Source organism: Eubalaena glacialis, chromosome 3 (genome assembly GCF_028564815.1).
Source record: "Eubalaena glacialis isolate mEubGla1 chromosome 3, mEubGla1.1.hap2.+ XY, whole genome shotgun sequence".
In the NCBI taxonomy this organism is placed as follows: domain Eukaryota; kingdom Metazoa; phylum Chordata; class Mammalia; order Artiodactyla; family Balaenidae; genus Eubalaena; species Eubalaena glacialis.
Window position 1 is genome coordinate 183,426,522 of NC_083718.1, and position 19,310 is coordinate 183,445,831.

Below are 19,310 nucleotides of genomic sequence, written 5' to 3' on the forward strand. Positions count from 1 at the left end.
AAACAAGCTAACTGTAGGTCCAAGGCCGTCAGGTCACCAAAAGCAGCTTCCTGGGCTCTAAGGACCAAAAACCTGGGCCCAGCTTTCTCTTTTATACGGCTTTGTGAAGTACATCACAGTGGTGCATTCTGAGGTCAGAGCAAGAAATGGACCCATCACAGCTGGGGATACACCACAGTGGTTTTCGCACTTTTTGAGTTCAAGGCCCCTTTACACTTAGGAAAAAGGATCCCAAAGAAATTTTTCTTTACGTGTGTTATTAGATATTGGTATTCACTTTGTTATAAATTAAAATCTGTAGGATACTTCAGTGGCCTTTTTATTTCTAGTTTGAAAATGTGTAATAATTTTAAAGACCTCATAATGTCTACACTTGAAATGTTCAATTCCTTTTCCTTGAATTCTGGTCTCAAAATAATGTTACAACTTAACTGACTTCACGATACTATACAAAATGTTCTGTTGCATAAGACACGATAAGGTACATTAGGAAAGTCTATGAAGCTGGGAGAAGATTTCCCAGGAAGGTAGGTCATGAGTAGATTTCTCATCAGGAGCCTCGGAGGCCAGATGGCATGGCTCAATGTACTTGAAGCGTTGAAGGAAAGAAACCGTCAACCAAGAATCCTATATCTAGCAAAACTTTCCTTCGAAAATGAGGGAGATTGTGACCACCTAGAGGGGTGGGATAGGGAGGGTGGGAGGGAGGGAGACGCAAGAGGGAAGAGATATGGGAACATATGTATATGTATAACTGATTCACTTTGTTATAAAGCAGAAACTAACACACCATTGTAAAGCAATTATACTCCAATAAAGATGTTTAAAAAAAAAAAAAGAAAAGAAAATGAGGGAGAAATCAAGACATTCCCGGTTAATCAAGAGTTGAGAGAGTTCTTAACCACCAGCCCTGCCTGCCACAGGGAGTTCTTCAGGTTGGAGTCAAGGACCCTGGATAGTAACTCAAAGCCTTACGAAGAAATAAAGACCTCTGGTAAAAGTAGATAGACGGGCGATGAGAAAAGCTAGTACTACTGTAACTTTGGTTTGTAGCTCCACTTTTTGTTTTCTGTTTGATTTAAGAGACTAATATATAATAAAACACACACACATACAAATCATAAAAAAAAAAAGAGTGACCCCATTTTGTCCACGCTCTAGTTTGCACTCAGGCCGGTTTGTGGAACCACCCAAGCCACAAGGCGACCTGTGTTCTCCCTGGTGGGGCCAGTGCTCAGGAGACCTTGTAGCCAAGAGATAACATTCTCTCAAATATTTATCAGGCCCTGCCCTCGGAACTGGGTGGCAAGAAACCTCCACTGAGGGAGAGCTCTAAGGCACCGACACGGGTGATCCCTGAGGCTGCACCCAGGTCACAGCACAGGTGTGGTGGTTGACTGGTGATGTCTGCAGGGGGAGGGCAGAAGCTCTGGGGCCTAAATGCAGAAGGGCCTCACCTGATGTGATGGTGGTATCCCTCCTTAAGTTCTCGGCCTCGTTCTTCAGGGATGTGATTTCTAAGTTTCTCTCAGACAGGGTCTGGCACAGCACCTGGCTGTAGCCTTGCTGTAGGGCACTGATCTGTGGAAGGAGGCAACACACAGTCAGAGGGGGCCAGCCAGGCCTGCAGGCCATGCCGGTACTTCTCCAACGTTGGGCAAAGAGTCGGGTTGATCTTGGGTCGGGGTGTTGGGGAAACCAAGCTTTGCAGTTATAACTAGTGGAAGGGGCGGGAGGGGGCCTGTTCCTTCAGTGACCACCATGTCATAGGTCATCGGGACACGAACCTTATCTTTGTGGCCACCCAGGGGCTCAGGTGCCGCCGTCTTCCTATGACCTGTGGATTTTCAGCCATAAATAGACCAGCTGTTGGTTCCAGATCATCCAGCATTGACTGGATGCACAGCAAAGTTCAAGAGACGGGAGCAGGTTATAAACTGAATTCCCTCTGATGATAATAGTGGGTAGTTTATACCTCACAGAGCACCCCAGAGTTTACAAAGCCCGTTCACACATGCTACACTGATACTCCTCGCAGCGTTGCTGAAGCCTGACGTTCCCATTAACGTTCCCATTTTGCAAGGGAGCAGGTTGCGACTCAGAGAGGCGAGGTCCCTTGCTCGGGATCGCTCGGCTGGTCAGAGGTGGAGTAGGATTCAAACTCAGTCTTTAGCTGCCTGGTTCCTCCTTCCCAGGTGGCTCTAGGAAGGGGCATGAGAAGTCGGAGGCTGTAAAGCATGGCACGGGCTCGGGAGCCAGACTGTGGCCTTCAAGTCCTGTCTCTGCCACTTACGGGCTTTGTGAACACAAGGAGGACACCATATTCTGTTTCCTTTTTTCCAGTCTATACGCGGGGTGATGGTAGTCCCAATCTGATAGGATTGTTAGAAGTTATTTTAATAAGTTAGCGTGTGTACAAGCGCTCAGATCATGCCTGGCACACGGCATAGGGGGATGAACTGTGACGGTCCTCTCCTCTGACTACCCACGGGGTACTTTAGCTTCAGCTTCCCTCGTCTGTCTCTGGGGAAGGTAGTTGGTAATCTTTATGTGTGCATTTGTAAGCCTTGCCAGGCTCACTTAAACACCAGTGTGGTTGTTACTAAGAGGAAATACAGGAATCGTGGGTGGGATGACCACAGGCCGGCTCTGTCTAAGGCTGCTGTGGGCACCCTCTAAGTCCATGGCTCAGAGCCCCCTGGAGGGCGGGCCCCCCTCCAGGGGTCTAGGTCTACACATGGGGTGCGGAAGGCTCTCCATCAAAGGCAACGTTGGTAAGAGCCCAAAAGTAGCTGCCAGGCCTCGGCCTCCACAGAGCAGGTACCCGAGTGGCCGGGAAAGAGAGCTGGGCCCGGAACCCCCTCCCTCTCGGTCTGATGCGGCCAGACTGCTTGTTCTGAGTGGCCAGGCCTTTCCCATCTCAAGGTGCACTGTGGGCCTTTGCCCTGTGATTTTTCAGATGTCAGGCCTCAGTACTCCCACAGGGACACGTTTATTGGGGCATAAATGCCACGCAGTCCGTAGACAGGACAATAGCTAGCTTGTTTTGATAGATCAAAATGGAAGTGACAAGGAGAAGGGTGCAATTTCTTTTCTTTTTTTAAAAATAAATTTAGTTATTTTATTTATTTATTTTTGGCTGTGTTGGGTCTTTGTTGTGGTGCACAGGCTTCTCACTGCAGTGCCTTCCCTTGTTGCAGAGCATGGGCTCTAGGCGCACGGGCTTCAGTAGCTGTGGCGCACAGGCTTAGTTGCTCCGCGGCACGTGGGATCTTCCCGGACTAGGGCTCGAGCCCGTGTCCCCTGCATTGGCAGGCGGATTCCTAACTACTGCGCCACCAGGGAAGTCCCGGGTGCAACTTCTTTGTTCTCCTAAGGTAAGTTTGCCAGATTTAGGGGAGGAAAAAAGGATGTTCACTTAAAATAGGATTTCAGATAATGAATAATATTTTAGTGCAAGTGTGTCCCATGCAATATTTGGGACACACACTAAAACGAAATTCTAAAATTCAAATTTAACTGGGTGTCCTTACTTTATCTGGTAACCCCACCCTAAGAGAGTTCCTAAACTTCAGTCATTCATATACCACTTTCACTATTTTTCCCATGTCTCTTGGCTAGCCCCACTATAATTTCTTAGAATTTTTCGTAGAAGCAGCTCCCTTTTTAAACTTAAAAACGTGCATTAAATTAAAAATAACTGTTGTAAGAGTAAATAGAGACTCAGTATCTTAAATAAAAATAATCCCCCCCAAAGAAGAAATACAGGAATTTCCCTGTTTACCATCAGACCAGGTTGCGGGCATCACATTAAAAAAAAAAAAAAAAAGATTGGGGGGAGAGGGTGGGCATGCCCAGGTAATGGGGTTCGGGCGTGGTGACCTGGCCACCAGGTGGCGCTCACAGCCTTTGGTCTTGGTTTGTGTCCTTGGAAATCTTGTCATTATTACTCTGGTAGAATTAACAGAAGCGTCAAGGTCTCACAAGTTTTCTGACTTGTTTCCTGCACCGTCATGGTTCAGAGTCTATGACATTTGGGGCAGTTACACTTACTTTTTCCCTGGGGCACCGGAGACATTATTGGGGGGGGGTCTATGCTAGAAGTTGCGGGGACACAGGCCACTCTGCCCCCCACTCTCCCCAAGGCTATACTTTTGCATGTTTGTGCTTTGGAAACTTTGAGTAAAAAAATTCTTTCACATCTTACTTTTCTCTGTTGGGGGGAAATACAACTTTTCCATAAAAGGTCCTTGGAACACTGAAAGTGTTTGTAAGTTCTTCTCAGCTTAATGCTTTTATTTGCATGATACCAGAGGCAGAACACACAGAGACAAACTTCCAGAAGGGAAAACATACATTCCCCTCTAAGACTCCAGTGCTTTTGACAGATTTAAAATATTTCAATCTAAGTGTCAGAGTTTTAGGATTTCGGATTGCTGGAAAACTCCAAAGAGTCTTCAAACCTCTTCGATACTTTTATTACCAAAATAAATATCCATATTGTTTGTAATTGGCATAAATTCCAAGATGTTTAATGTCTGTTAAGCTGTGTAATAAAATGGGCACTGAATCATAAGAAAGTTAATAGTGCTAGGAGGAGTGATTGTTTCAAGATAATAATTTGGCTTCTAATTAGCACAGGCATATAAGAGCACATGGAGGTAAGAATTTTCTAGTGATATTGTAGCGGATCGAAGATCTTTGAGAGCAAATCATTATGCACACACCTTCGGGGACCAGGAAAAACACATAAGGTAATCAGAACAATAAATCAACCTGCCACGTGGCTTACACTTCTGGTGGAATGCTCTGCAGGCACTAGAATAGTTAAGAAACTAAAATGTCAATGGATGAAACTTGATTTGAGTTCAAACCAGTGGAGCCTCTGGTTCATATATGCCTTGTTATAAAATATTCTCCTTCAGTTATAAGTGAAGCTCCAGTGGTAGGGGAGGCCACAGCATGATGCATCAGTGTAATTATTTCTAGATAATTTCTTTGTAAAAAAACATTTTTTTCCCCCAGATATCGGCAGCCACTTTAAATAATACTCAAATTGTGACCTGCTGATATTCAAAGATACGTGGAAATTATATAATATTATATGTCAAATATATTTCAGTTAAAAAAAAAAAGGTATGTGGGGAATTCCCTGGTGGTCCAGTGGTTAGGACTCTGTGCTTCCACTGCTGGGGGCCTGGGTTTGATCCGTGGTTGAGGAACTAAGATCCTGCAAGCCGCGTGGTACAGCGGAAAAAAAAAACGTACGTGGGAATAATTCAGCCTCGTCCATGTACCTGAAAAAGACATGTCATTTGCTCAGGGAAGCTCTGAAATGGGAGAATAACTGAAAGGAATATTTCAGCAAAATTGGGTTCAGTTCAAGAAAAAGATGCTTATTAACGTGTCAGCTACATGTCAAGGTAGCTGTTTGCACTAATAATTCCTATAGGACCTGTTACTTTCATTGTTTTTTCAAAACCAGGTTCGAAGGAGAGTCATTAGTTCGTTTAAATATTAGAGCATGTATTTGTTTACTTGTTTATTCTGTCTCCCTCACTAGAGCATAACAGGGGGAAGGATCATGTCTGTCTTGTTCTCTGCTGAATTCTCAGAGCCTGGAAGAGGGCATGGCACAGGATAGGCCCCACAAAATATTTATTTGAATGAATGGACGGATGGATGGATGGATGAATAAAGAACAAACAAACAGACACGGTCCTAACAGAGTTCTAGAAGGTTGCTGGGCCCAACCTTTGCCTTCACGGAGCTTACAGTCTCCTGCTAGAATCTCCTAGGTCCACCATGCACAGTCTGTGTCCTTTCTAGAGCACCATTTCTAGGACTGAGACTGTGTACCTAGAATCGGTTACAGAAGGGAAAGACAGTAAACAGAGAACAAGAGAACCAAGCCCCCCAAGCACTGACTACGGGTTTTTTTTTTTTTCTCTCTCTTTTTAAAAAATGTTTATTTATTTATTTATTTATTTATTTCTTATTAGTCACCCATTTTATACACATCAGTGTATACATGTCAATCCCAATCTCCCAATTCATCACACCACCATCCCCACCCCCTGCCGCTTTCCCCCCTTGGTGTCCATACGTTTGTTCTCTACATCTGTGGCTCAGTTTCTGCTCTGCAAACTGGTTCATCTGTACCGTTTTTCTAGGTTCCACATATATGCGTTAATATACGATATTTGTTCTTCTCTTTCTTACTTCACTCTGTATGACAGTCTCTAGATGCATCCACGTCTCTACAAATGACCCAATTTCGTTCCTTTTTATGGCTGAGTAATATTCCATTGTATATATGTACCACATCTTCTTTATCCATTTGTCTGTCGATGGGCATTTAGGTTGCTTCCATGATCTGGCTATTGTAAATAGTACTGCAATGAACATTGGGGTGCATGTGGCTTTTTGAATTATGGTTTTCTCTGGGTATATGCCCAGTAGTGGGATTGCTGGGTCATATGGTAATTCTATTTTTAGTTTTTTAAGGAACCTCCATACTGTTCTCCATAGTGGCTGTTATCAATTTACATTCCCACCAACAGTGCAAGAGGGTTCCCTTTTCTCCACACCCTCTCCAGCATTTGTTTGTAGATTTTCTGATGATGCCCATTCTAACTGGTGTAAGGTGATACCTCATTGTAGTTTTGATTTGCATTTCTCTAATAATTAATAATGTTGAGCAGCTTTTCATGTGCTTCTTGGCCATCGGTATGTCTTCTTTGGAGAAATGTCTATTTAGGTCTTCTGCCCATTTTTGGATTGGGTTGTTTGTTTTTTTAGTATTGAGCTGCATGAGCTGTTTATATATTTTGGAGATTAATCCTTTGTCAGTTGCTTCCTTTGCAAATATTTTCTCCCATTCTGAGGGTTGTCTTTTCGTCTTGTTTATAGTTTCCTTTGCTGTGCAAAAGCTTTGAAGTTTCATTAGGTCCCATTTGTTTATTTTTGTATTTATTTCCATTACTCTAGGAGGTGGATCAAAAAAGATCTTGCTGTGATTTATGTCAAAGAGTGTTCTTCCTATGTTTTCCTCTAAGAGTTTTATAGTGTCCGGTCTTACTTTTAGGTCTCGAATCCATTTTGAGTTTATTTTTGTGTATGGTGTTAGGGAGTGTTCTAATTTCATTCTTTTACATGTAGCTGTCCAGTTTTCCCAGCGCCACTTCTTGAAGAGACTGTCTTTTCTCCACTGTATATCCTTGCCTCCTTTGTCATAGATTAGTTGACCATAGGTGCGTGGGTTTATCTCTGGGCTTTCTATCCTGTTCCATTGATCTATATTTCTGTTTTTGTGCCAGTACCATATTGTCTTGATTACTGTGGCTTTGTAGTATAGGCTGAAGTCAGGGAGTCTGATTCCTCCAGCTCCGTTTTTTTCCCTCAAGACTGCTTTGGCTATTCGGGGTCTTTTGTGTCTCCATACAAATTTTAAGATTTTTGGTTCTAGTTCTGTAAAAAATGCCATTGGTAGTTTGATAGGGATTGCATTGAATCTGTAGATTGCTTTGGGTAGTATATTCATTTTCACAATATTGATTCTTCCAATCCAAGGACATGGTATATCTCTCCATCTATTGGTATCATCTTTAATTTCTTTCATCAGTGTCTTACAGTTTTCTGCATACAGGTCTTTTGTCTCCCTAGGGAGGTTTATTCCTAGGTATTTTATTTTTTTGTTGCAATGGTAAATGGGAGTGTTTCCTTAATTTCTCTTTCAGATTTTTCGTCATTAGTGTATAGGAATGCAAGAGATTTCTGTGCATTAATTTTTTATCCTGCAACTTTACTAAGTTCATTGATTAGCTCTAGTAGTTTTCTGGTGGCATCTTTAGGATTCTCTCTGTATAGTATCCTGTCATCTGCAAACAGTAACAGTTTTACTTCTTCTTTTCCAATTTGTATTCCTTTTATTTCTTTTTCTTCTCTGATTGCCGTGGCTAGGACTTCCAAAACTATGTTGAATAATAGTGGTGAGGGTGGACATCCTTGTCTTGTTCCTGATCTTAGAGGAAATGCTTTCAGTTTTTCACCATTGAGAAGGATGTTTGCTGTGGGTTTGTCATATGTGGCCTTTATTATGTTGAAGTAGGTTCCCTCTATGCCCACTTTCTGGAGAGTTTTTATCATAAATCAGTGTTGAATTTCGTCAAAAGCTTTTTCTGCATCCATTGAGATGATCATATGGTTTTTCTTTTTCAATTTGTTAATATGGTGTATCACATTGACTGATTTGCGTATATTGAAGAATCCTTGCATCCCTGGGATAAATCCCACTTGATCATGGTGTATGATCCTTTTAATGTGTTGTTGGATTCTGTTTGCTAGTATTTTGTTGAGGATTTTTGCATCTATATTCATCTGTGATATTGGTCTGTAATTTTCTTTTTTTGGTAGTGTCTTCATCTGGTTTTGGTATCAGGGTGATGGTGGCCTCAGAGAATGAGTTTGGGAGTTTTCCCTCCTCTGCAATTTTTTGGAAGAGTTTGAGAAGGATGGGTGTTAGCTCTTCTCTAAATGTTTGATAGAATTCACCTGTGAAGCCTTCTGGTCCTGGACTTTTGTTTGTTGGAAGATTTTTAATCACAGTTTCAATTTCATTACTTGTGATTGGTCTGTTCATATTTTCTCTTTCTTCCTGGTTCAGTCTCGAAAGGTTATACCTTTCTAAGAATTTGTCCATTTCTTCCAGGTTGTCCATTTTATTGGCATAGAGTTGCTTGTAGTAGTCTCTTAGGATGCTTTGTATTTCTGCGGTGTCTCTTGTAACTTCTCCTTTTTCATTTCTAATTTTATTGATTTGAGTCCTCTCCCTCTTTTTCTTGATGAGTCTGGCTAATGGTTTATCAATTTTGTTTAACTTCTCAAAGAACCACCTTTTAGTTTTATTGATCTTTGCTATTGTTTTCTTTGTTTCCATTTCATTTATTTCTGCTCTGATCTTTATGATTTCTTTCCTTCTGCTAACTTTGGGTTTTGTTTGTTCTAACAATGTTAGATTGTTTATTTGAGATTTTTCTTGTTTCTTGAGGTAGGCTTGTATAGCTATAAACTTCCCTCTTAGAACTGCTTTTGCTGCGTCCCATAGGTTTTGGATCGTTGTGTTTTCATTGTCATTTGTCTCTAGGTATTTTTTGATTTCCTCTTTGATTTCTTCAGTGATCTCTTGGTTATTTAGTAACGTACTGTTTAGCCTCCATGTGTTTGTGTTTTTTACGGTTTTTTCCCTGTAATTCATTTCTAATCTCATAGCGTTGTGGTCAGAAAAGATGCTTGATATGATTTTAATTTTCTTAAATTTACTGAGGCTTGATTTGTGACCCAAGATGTGATCTATCCTGGAGAATGTTCTGTGCGCACTTGAGAAGAAAGTGTAATCTGCTGTTTTTGGATGGAATGTCTTACAAATATCAATTAAATCTATTTGGTCTATTGTGTCATTAAAAGCTTGTGTTTCCTTATTAATTTTCTGTTTGGATGATCTGTCCATTGGTGTAAGTGAGGTGTTAAAGTCCCCCACTATTATCGTGTTGCTGTCGATTTCCTCTTTTAGAGCTGTTAGCAGTTACCTTATGTATTGAGGTACTCCTATGTTGAGTGCAAATATATTTATAATTGTTATATCTTCTTCGAGGATTGATCCCTTGATCATTACGTAGTGTCCTTCCTTGTCTCTTGTAACATTCTTTATTTTAAAGTCTATTTTATCTGATATGAGTATTGCTACTCCAGCTTTCCTTTGATTTCCATTTGCATGGAATATCTTTTTCCATCCCCTCACTTTCAGTCTGTATGTGTCCCTAGGTCTGAAGTGGGTCTCTTGTAGACAGCATATATATGGGTCTTGTTTTTGTATCCATTCAGCAAGCCTGTGTCTTTTGGTTGGAGCATTTAATCCATTCACGTTTAAGGTAATTATTGATATGTATGTTCCTAAGACCATTTCCTTAATTTTTTGGGTTTGTTTTTGTAGGTCCTTTTCTTCTCTTGTGTTTCCCACTTAGAGAAGTTCCTTTAGCATTTGTTGTAGAGCTGGTTTGGTGGTGCTGAATTCTCTTAGCTTTTGCTTGTCTGTAAAGCTTTTGATTTCTCCATCGAATCTGAATGAGATCCTTGCCGGGTAGAGTAATCTTGGTTGTAGATTCTTCCCTTTCATCACTTTAAGTATATCATGCCACTCCCTTCTGGCTTGTAGAGTTTCTGCTGAGAAATCAGCTGTTAACCTCATGGGAGTTCCCTTGTATGTTATTTGTCGTTATTCCCTTGCTGCTTTCAATAATTTTTCTTTGTCTTTAATTTTTGCCAGTTTGATTACTATGTGTCTCGGTGTGTTTCTCCTGTATGGGACTCTCTGTGCTTCCTGGACTTGGGTGGCTATTTCCTTTCCGATGTTAGGGAAGTTTTCGACTATAATCTCTTCAAATATTTTCTCTGGTCCTTTCTCTCTCTCTTCTCCTTCTGGGACCCCTATAATGCGAATATTGTTGCGTTTAATGTTGTCCCAGAGGTCTCTTAGGCTGTCTTCATTTCTTTTCATTCTTTTTTCTTTAGTCTGTTCCGCAGTAGTGAATTCCACCATTCTGTCTTCCAGGTCACTTATCCGTTCTTTTGCCTCAGTTATTCTATTGATTCCTTCTAGTGTATTTTTCATTTCAGTTATTGTATTGTTCATCTCTGTTTGTTTGTTCTTTAATTCTTCTAGATCTTTGTTAAACATTTCTTGCATCTTCTCGATCTTTGCCTCCATTCTTTTTCCGAGGTCCAGGATCATCTTCACTATCATTATTCTGAATTCTTTTTCTGGAAGATTGCCTATCTCCATTTCATTTAGTTGTTTTTCTGGGGGTTTTATCTTGTTCCTTCATCTGGTACATAGCCCTTTGCCTTTTCATCTTGTCTATCTTTCTGTGAATGTGGTTTTTGTTCTGCAGGCTGCAGGACTGTAGTTCTTCTTGCTTCTGCTGTCTGCCCTCTGGTGGATGAGGCTATCTAAGAGGCTTGTGCAGGTTTCCTGATGGGAGGGACTGGTGGTGAGTAGAGCTGGCTGTTGCTCTGGTGTGCAGAGCTCAGTAAAACTTTAATCTGCTTGTCTGCTGATGGGTGGGTCTGGGTTCCCTCCCTGTTGGTTGTTTGGCCTGAGGCGACCCCACACTGGCGCCTACCCAGGCTCTTTGGTGGGGCTAATGGCAGACTCTGGGAGGGCTCACGCCAAGGAGTACTTCCCAGAACTTCTGCTGCCAGTGTCCTTGTCCCTTGGTGAGCCACAGCTGCCCCCTGCCTCTGCAGGAGACCCTCCAACACTAGCAGGTAGGTCTGGTTCAGTCTCCTATGGGGTCACTGCTCCTTCCCCTGGGTCCCGATGCGCTCACTATTTTGTGTGTGTCCTGCAAGAGTGGAATCTCTGTTTCCCCCAGTCCTGCCGAAGTCCTGCAATCAAATCCCGCTAGCCTTCAAAGTCTGATTCTCTAGGAATTCCTCCTCCCGTTGCCAGACCCCCAGGTTGGGAAGCCTGACGTGTGGCTCAGAACCTCCACTCCAGTGGGTGGACTTCTGTGGTATAAGTGTTCTCCAGTCTGTGAGTCACCCACGCAGCAGTTATGGGAATTGATTTTATTGTGATAGTGCCCCTCCTACCGTCTCATTGCGCCTTCTCCTTTGTCTTTGCACGTGGGGTATCTTTTTTGGTGAGTTCCAGTGTCTTCCCGTCGATGATTGTTCAGCAGTTAGTTGTGATTCCGGTGTTCTCGAAAGAGAGGGAGTGAGAGCACGTCCTTCTACTCCGCCATCTTGAACCAAATCTGACTATGGTTTTAAGCAGAATTATGCACTGAGGCCAAAATTCATCAATGACTAATTGCTTTTTTATCAACTTTGTTGAGATATAATTTATGTACAAGATCAATGGCCAATTTTAAAGTAGTTCTTTAAAACTTAAAAACAAATTTTTTTTTTTTTTGGATTTAGTTTCAGGAGAAAGGAAGTTGACTGGTAAATCCAGACATTCTGGGTGGAGAATTTTTGGTGAAATTCCCTATAAATGAACCAGCAGCTCCCTTCAGGGTTTGATAAAGGTCTCAGTGTTTGGAACACTGCGGGGTTCCTTCTCCCCATCTCCAGCTCTTTCTGGCTGGGTCCAGGTGGGTGTGAGAAGTGGTCACTGAAGCGACAGGAGTTGGGTGGAAATGCAAAGTGGGTGTGAAAGCATGAGGTGTACAAGGTGGCAGAGCTGAGCCCAAATCACATCACTGCCTCTCACTTGCTGTGCAAGCTGTAACAAGCTCCTGGGCACCTCTGAGCCTGCCTCAGTCTCCTCATCTGTAGAATGGCATGTGTCAGAAGGCTAAGGTTTAAATAGCTAATGCGGGGACTTCCCTCGTGGTGCAGTGGTTAAGAATCCGCCTGCCAATGCAGGGGACATGGGTTCGAGCCCTGGTCCAGGAAGATCCCACATGCCATGGAGCAACTAAGCCCGTGGGCCACAACTACTGAGCCTGCGCTCTAGAGCCCGAGAGCCACAGCTACTGAAGCCCGCATGCTGCAACTACTGAAGCCCACGCGCCTAGAGCCCGTGCTCTGCAGCAAGAGAAGCCACTGCAATGAGAAGCCCACGCACCGCAGCGAAGAGTAGCCCCTGCTCACTGCAACTAGAGAAAGCCCGGGAACAGCAACGAAGACCCAATGCAGCCATAAATAAATAAATAAATAAATAAATAAATAAATAAATAAGCTAATGCACCAAAAGCGCCTGCACCAGGGCCTGAACATGGTAGGCACTTAATCAAATCTAATATTGTTCTTACAAGGCTAGAAACCTGCCAACCCTCCACTCCCTGGATCTGCACTCTTCTCCACCATGCTATGCTGACTGCCCATTTCTAACTACCCGGGTGGCTCCCCCCAGGCTCTACCTGAGAGCTGTCACCCTGTGTTGTGACTCCAAGGCCCCGACCCACTTGTCTCTGAGCCCTACCTGGTTTTTCAAGCTCTGGATCTCTCTCTGTTGGGCATCGTCCTCTTCATGCAGAACCTGAAACTTGGGCGGGATCACCCTCTCCTTCTGCCCGGAGGCGGCTGTTTCCGACAGCTTCTGGCTCAGGTTGGCCACTTCGTTCTGTAGGCTTGCTATCACGGTGTCTTTGTACTTGGATTCAAGTTCAAAATCCGAGAGACGGCTGACTTCTTTTCCCAGCAGCAGAATTATTTCATCCTGGGTGGAGGCCAGATGGGAAATTTACTAGGTGTGGGTCTGGGTGTAAGGCTGAGCCCACTTAAAGAAATACAGGAAAAATATGGTATCATTCTTTGGGAAGGTGAGGGCAGGCAGGGAGGGAAAAAGCAGACTTTCAAGGCTATCTCTGTCACTTGGAAAATCTCATAGAGACAAGAATTTGGATAAAATGATGTACTTGTATATAGACTCCTGTAATGGATGTCTATACCTCACAGGTACGGAAAATTTCCTTTCCCCGAGAATTATACTTTCATATTAAGAACAACCATCCCACTTGGGAACTTCTGTTGCTAGAAAGTTTACTTATAATATTTTCATTTATAATATTCAGCCTAGCACACCGGGGACCTAGGAAAGGTAATTAGGAAAACAACATTCTGTTTGACCACATTCTGCCTATAATGAGGGTTATTTTTTTTAACTTAAAACATTCTGAAATATTTATTTTCCCTTTCCTCTCTTCTAGTACTTCCTGCCTCTTTTGGCTATTCATGTAAGAATTTTTTCCAGGTAACTGAATCTGGAAAGTAAATGAGACGGGGATGGTGATTGATTTGCGTGGGCTCATGTAAACTTTCGGCTGGAAAACCAAAATTGCTGGTAGACTTTACCCACAGGTATAATTAACACTGTCCTCCGTCTCTCCAGTGAAAAAGCTCTGCAGCCAAAGAATTTGTCAGGTTTTCCAAAAAAGGAAGAAAAAATCCCCCAAACTTCTCACCAGAAGTTATCAATAAAATGTCAGAAAAACTGAAGAAGAAGACAAAAAATTCCCCACAGGCCTTTTCCGAAGCAGCCACAGGAGGAGGTAAATGGGCAATTTCTAGGCCAGCTCATTCCCAGGGGAGCCGTCCAGTCAGCCCCACGACCTGCTAGCTCCGTGACCTGGGGAAGGACAGGGTCTCGCTCATGAGAAAGCCTGTCTGACATTGCCAACTGCTGCCAGGGGCCTTCCTTTGGGTCCTTGTGAACGCTGGTGGCAAAATTTCAAGAGAGAGCATCAGACATATTCCCTACTCCCGGGCAGTTTCCCCTGTTTCACCCTGTTATGATCAGCCAGGTGCTTATTCATTTTTCATGCAACAAACATTCATCGGGCAGCAACTAAGTGCCAGGCCCCATGCCAGTGCTGGAATATAAGAAGTTTGCAGAGGGCAGCGGACAGCTGTGGGTTCTGCTTTCCTGGTGAGGGTCCCCTTGCCCTTCTTGGAGGCAGCGTTCCTCCTTCCATGTGGTCTGGGTAGGACTGTCAGTCATGTGCCCTGCTCATTCCCGTGCCACCTCCCCGTGTGCATGTGGCCCAAGCTGGTCAATCAGAGATTTCACACATCGATTACAGAGGGAGAGGATCTTGCCTCCTTTTGGATCATAAACTTTAAATATGTAGGCATGTTTGCCTGAGTTTGTCTTTTCTAACACACAAAGCCAGCCTTATGTAGAAAGCCAGACTCTGAGGGAAACAGAGGGGAGAGATTGGTAGTGGGGAGGTGTTCTGATGACATCATTCAAGCTCCTGGATCTAGCCATGCCTGAAGCTAGTGGCCCTTTAAATTTTCCAATAAGATGAGCTAATAAATGCTCCCCCTCAAGCTAATTTGTTTATTGTCACTTGAAGGAGTCCTGGCAAGTCAGGGTATAAATGGCTTATAAATAGAAAAAATTATTTCTATTATAAATAGAAAAAATTATAAATGGCTTATAAAAATTTTCTATAAATCGAAAAAATTATAGTGGTTGCACTATATTTCCAAGTTAAAATTGAGGCAGGTTGAAAAATGGCTACAAATACTTTGCAGCTTTGCCATCAGTCTATTTCCCCACCCTCTAGTGTGGGCTGGCCCCGTGACTTGCTTTAACCAACGGAATGGGGTGGAAGTGATGCTGCGTGATCTCCAGGCAAGTTCTTACAGGCTGTGCAGCTTCTGCTCTGGCCCCCTGGGAACCCTGAGACCACCGTGCTGTGATGCAAAACCACATGCAGAAAGGGGGCCACCAGTCCAGGCATCCTGGCTGAGGCCCCAGATGTGGGAAGGAGGCCATTGGAGACCACCGGCCTGGCCAAGCCACCGGCTGACTGAGGCCGCATGAGTGAGGCCAGGGGATGCGAGCAAAGGATCCTTCCAGGTCAACCCATAGATTCTGGGGAATAACGAATTGCTGTTTTAAGCCACTAAGTTTTGGGGTGGCTTGTTACACAGCGATAAATACAGAATCAGAGCGTGGCTTCTCGCCTTTCTGCAACGTTTTTCGGAGTCTGGTCCCAGGACGCCTGAGTTGGAACCCCCTGCCTCCTGAAGTTTTGGATTTCCGTGTCTGACGAGACCCCCAGGTAGTTAGTTCTGCTCCTCGCAAACTCCGAGAATTGCTGCGGGAGCAGGCCCTGGCCCTTAAGGAAAGCGAGCTATTATAGACTGCTTCTTTTAGAGTAACTTTCAGGTCATGTCTAAGCGGGGAGAAATTGACCTGGGCCCTTCCCACGATGGCTTGAATCCACCTGTTCTGCTCGCATCCCTGCTTTAAACCTCTCTGGTTCTTTAACGAGTCTCTCTGCCCAGGCCTCCCTGACTTCAGTGCTCACTTCCTCCTGCTAGGAACGTGTTTTTGCATCACTGTTCCATCTCTCAAGGTTGACCAAGTGGTTACTGTGAGGGAGTTAGAAGTACCCGCTGAGAAGTTGATCAGACCTAGGTTTGAATCCTAACACTGCTCCTTGTGCTGGGCAACCTTGAACACATTACTTAACCTCTCTGAGCCTCAGTTTCCTCATCTGCAAAGTGAGAGTGATAAAATCTATTTTGAAGATGGTGAAGACTAACGAGCTAATAAATGTCAAGTGCACAGGACATGGCCCAGCACACAGTAGGTGCTCAGTACCTTGTAGCTGTAGATGTTATTAGGGATAAAATGAGCAGTGGCCAAACCTGGCTGAATGTCTTGGGAGGAAGAGGTGGTTTCTTGGAAGTAGGAAAAAGGGGCAGTCCTTGAGACACAGAGAACAAGAGGCAGTGGCAACCTCTCCATGGTCCCTCTTGCTGCTGTAGCTCTGTCCTTCCCCGAGACCCCTCACCTTATCGTGCTGGGCCAGGTCCTGGTCCACAAAAATCTCTCTGGAGGACCCTGCCCCAGGAATTTCCTCGGCCACTGATTGTTCCGACAGCTCCACGGCGTTGGTCCACACTAACACACAAGGTCGACAGAGAATGCAGAGGAGACTGTGAGTTTCCCCAAAGTCTTAAAGAATATTTTCAGATTAACCTTCACATTCATGAGACTTACGCAATGAAAGCATTACAGGAGTACTGGAAAGGGTAAGAGCCGCCTCATTTCTCTTCCCCAGCGTTAACTGCACTGATGCACTGTGATGTGTCTCTTTCCAGACTTTTCTCTATGCCGCATAAGAGCTGATGACCTTGGGCAAGTCATTTACTCTCTCTAAGCCTTAGTTTCCACATATATAATTTAGGATCACTGATAGTCTCTGCTATAAAGGGCTATCTGGAGATTAAATAGAATAATGATATAGAGCAGGGGTTGGCAAACTATGGCCCTGCGGCCAAATCTGGCCTTCCGCCTATTTTTGTAAATAAAGTTTTATTGCAACACAGCCACAGTGATTCATTTACATATTATTTATGGCTGCTTCCCAGCTACAAAGGCAGAGCTGAGTAGCTGCAGCAGAGACCATGTGACCCACAAATCCTAAAGTATTTACTATCTCGCTCTTTACAGAAAAAGTTTGCTGACCCCTGATGTAGAGCATTTAGCACTAAACGTTAGCTGTATTTTTTTTTATTGCAGTCATATCTTTTCAAAAAACAAAAATGGATTTATGTGACAGAGATTCTTCTCCAGCTTACTTTTCACCTAACAATATCAAAAACATCTTCCCATGTCAGTATTTGTAGCTGTGCTGGGTTCTTTTCAATGGTAGCGTTGTGGTCCCCTGTACAAGTGTGCCAAACGTATTTAACTAGGATCCACTTGATAGACATTTCAGCTTTCCTAATTTTTTTCTTATTAACCCCAATATTACAAGGGCTGTTTATATGACTTTCGGGGGGTATGGCATTATGTTTGGGGGCCCCACTCTGTATCACATCAGACATCTCGCAATTCACTCACATCAACACTGAATACATTTTTTTTTTTTTTTATTGGTGTAGAAACTTTTGTAAAGATTTCTATAATTCTGCTTGTGAGATCACTTGGGCCCAAGCAGCGTATTTTAAATTTCCAAGTGACTGTGGTTTCTGGACAGTCACTGCACATTCTTATCTTCTTGTGAAGTGAGAAACTGAACAAATTGTTTTCAAAGGTGATGAAACTTTAATGAGTATTAACATTAATGATGAATGAAGCATGCACCGTCATGTTTGTGGACATTCATTCAATCATTTATTCATTTTGCTTCTGCATTTTTTTATTTATGCATCTTAGAGTCAAAGATTCCTGCTCCCAGCCAGGTCTCAAACCTGTTTGTGGACCCCAGAACCTCTAGTGGACATAGCTGATGGCCTGTGGTGCCCGGAGAACGCACAGCCTTGCGTGTTGAAGGAGCAGCCCTGGCCACGGTGTTTCCTGGGGCGCGAGGAACAGAAGGGCCTGGAACTTCAGCAGCTGCCCATTTTCTCTCCCTCCATCTCCCCAACTAGGTCCATGATTAGAAAACTTTTATTTGAAGCTCACTGGCCCCATCTGACCCTCTTGGATCCTGAGCAGCTAAGTCCTACCTGACTACAGCAGCAGTGCCTGATAGAAAAATAACGCGGGCTACAGAATGCAATTTTCAATTTTCTAATAGTCACGTTAAAAAGGTAAAAAGAAGAGATGAATTTTTTAATGATAAATTTTATTTAACCCAATACATTAAAAAATTATCATTTCAACACGTAATTGACAAAAAATATGGAGATATTTTATATTCTTTCTCTTCGAGGTATGAAGCCTTTGAAATCTGGGGTTTATTTTACACTGATGGCACATCTCAATTTGGAAACTGAATTTTCAGCAGGAAGACTTGATCTGTTCTCAGATTCCACAAAAACTTAGAGTCGAAAAAGTCAATTCGCCAACTCAAAATGTTCCAGACAGACTTCGACCCTTTCAATAACTGGATCAAGTATCAGTTTTTAAATTTAAATGAATTAAAATTAAACGTTTGGTTCCTCAGTCGCACAGGCCACGTTTCAGACGCTCAGCAGCCACTGGGGCTGGTGCTGCCGTAGCAGAAAGCACAGAACCAGAACATTTTCCCCTTGTTCCCCTCCTTCCTGACCTAACACCTCCTTTCCTGCCAACATCTAATAACTGGGTTAGGAAAAAAAAGGAATAGAGAAAAGAGATTTTAAAAAAATCCTCTTCTGGTGCAGGCTTGACTATAACATGCAGCCTAATTCTGGGGGGTCCCTGTGGCGCATCAAGGATTGTCACAGGCCTGTGGCTTAGTTTCTAAATATTCAGCATAGTCTGTTTGATGCCATATGTGTGCCGGTCATTTAATTTTCAGGCTGGGGCAGTCAGTTGCCAGAATCTGCGGTCCCCAGGCCTGGTGTGGCCGGGCAGTATTACATCAGACAGGCTACTGTCCAGAGGCAGCCGTGACTCCTAAAGTTTTCCTGGTTAGTAAACTGAAGGCCAGAAATGGGTTCTTACTGGTAAAAGGGTGGCCTCTTACCTGGTATGCTGAGTGCTAGAAATCGGCTCCCAGTGGAGGAAGGTACTTCCTGGCCTGTGTCCCCAGTCAGGGCCCCGGGGTCTGACCCTAACTGGGCCCCTGTCCAGTCTCAGCTTAGAGCTCTGGCGTCTGATGCCATCTCTAGGGGTGACTCCGGCTGCCTCTGCGACCCTGTCGTGGCTGTCTTGAAGGACCCTTCCCTGCAAGATGATGGCCGGAGGGGGGACTTCATCAAACCTACAGAACAGGCTGATCGATGGGGTCCCTTTACTGGGGAAGGTGTATTTACTGAAAGTCTTTGTGGGGCTAGAATTTGCTCTGAGACTCGCTTTCCTTACACCCAGGCAGGGAGGTGCTGGAGCAGTTACCCCTCACCCGCCCCAAACT

The 19,310-nt window shown here is 43.7% G+C and overlaps 1 protein-coding gene across 1 annotated transcript in view; it reads right to left on the reverse strand.

The window, feature by feature from the left end:
* The window catches only part of FHAD1 (forkhead associated phosphopeptide binding domain 1), a 146,212-nt gene that overhangs the window by 81,265 nt on the left and 45,637 nt on the right, over positions 1-19,310 (reverse strand). Inside the window, exons 5-7 of the mRNA XM_061184091.1 lie at positions 16,317-16,426; positions 12,989-13,225; positions 1,458-1,581 (exon numbers count right to left, since the gene is read on the reverse strand). Of these exons, the coding sequence (XP_061040074.1) occupies positions 1,458-1,581; positions 12,989-13,225; positions 16,317-16,426 (471 nt within the window). The remainder of the gene's footprint in view (positions 1-1,457; positions 1,582-12,988; positions 13,226-16,316; positions 16,427-19,310) is intronic.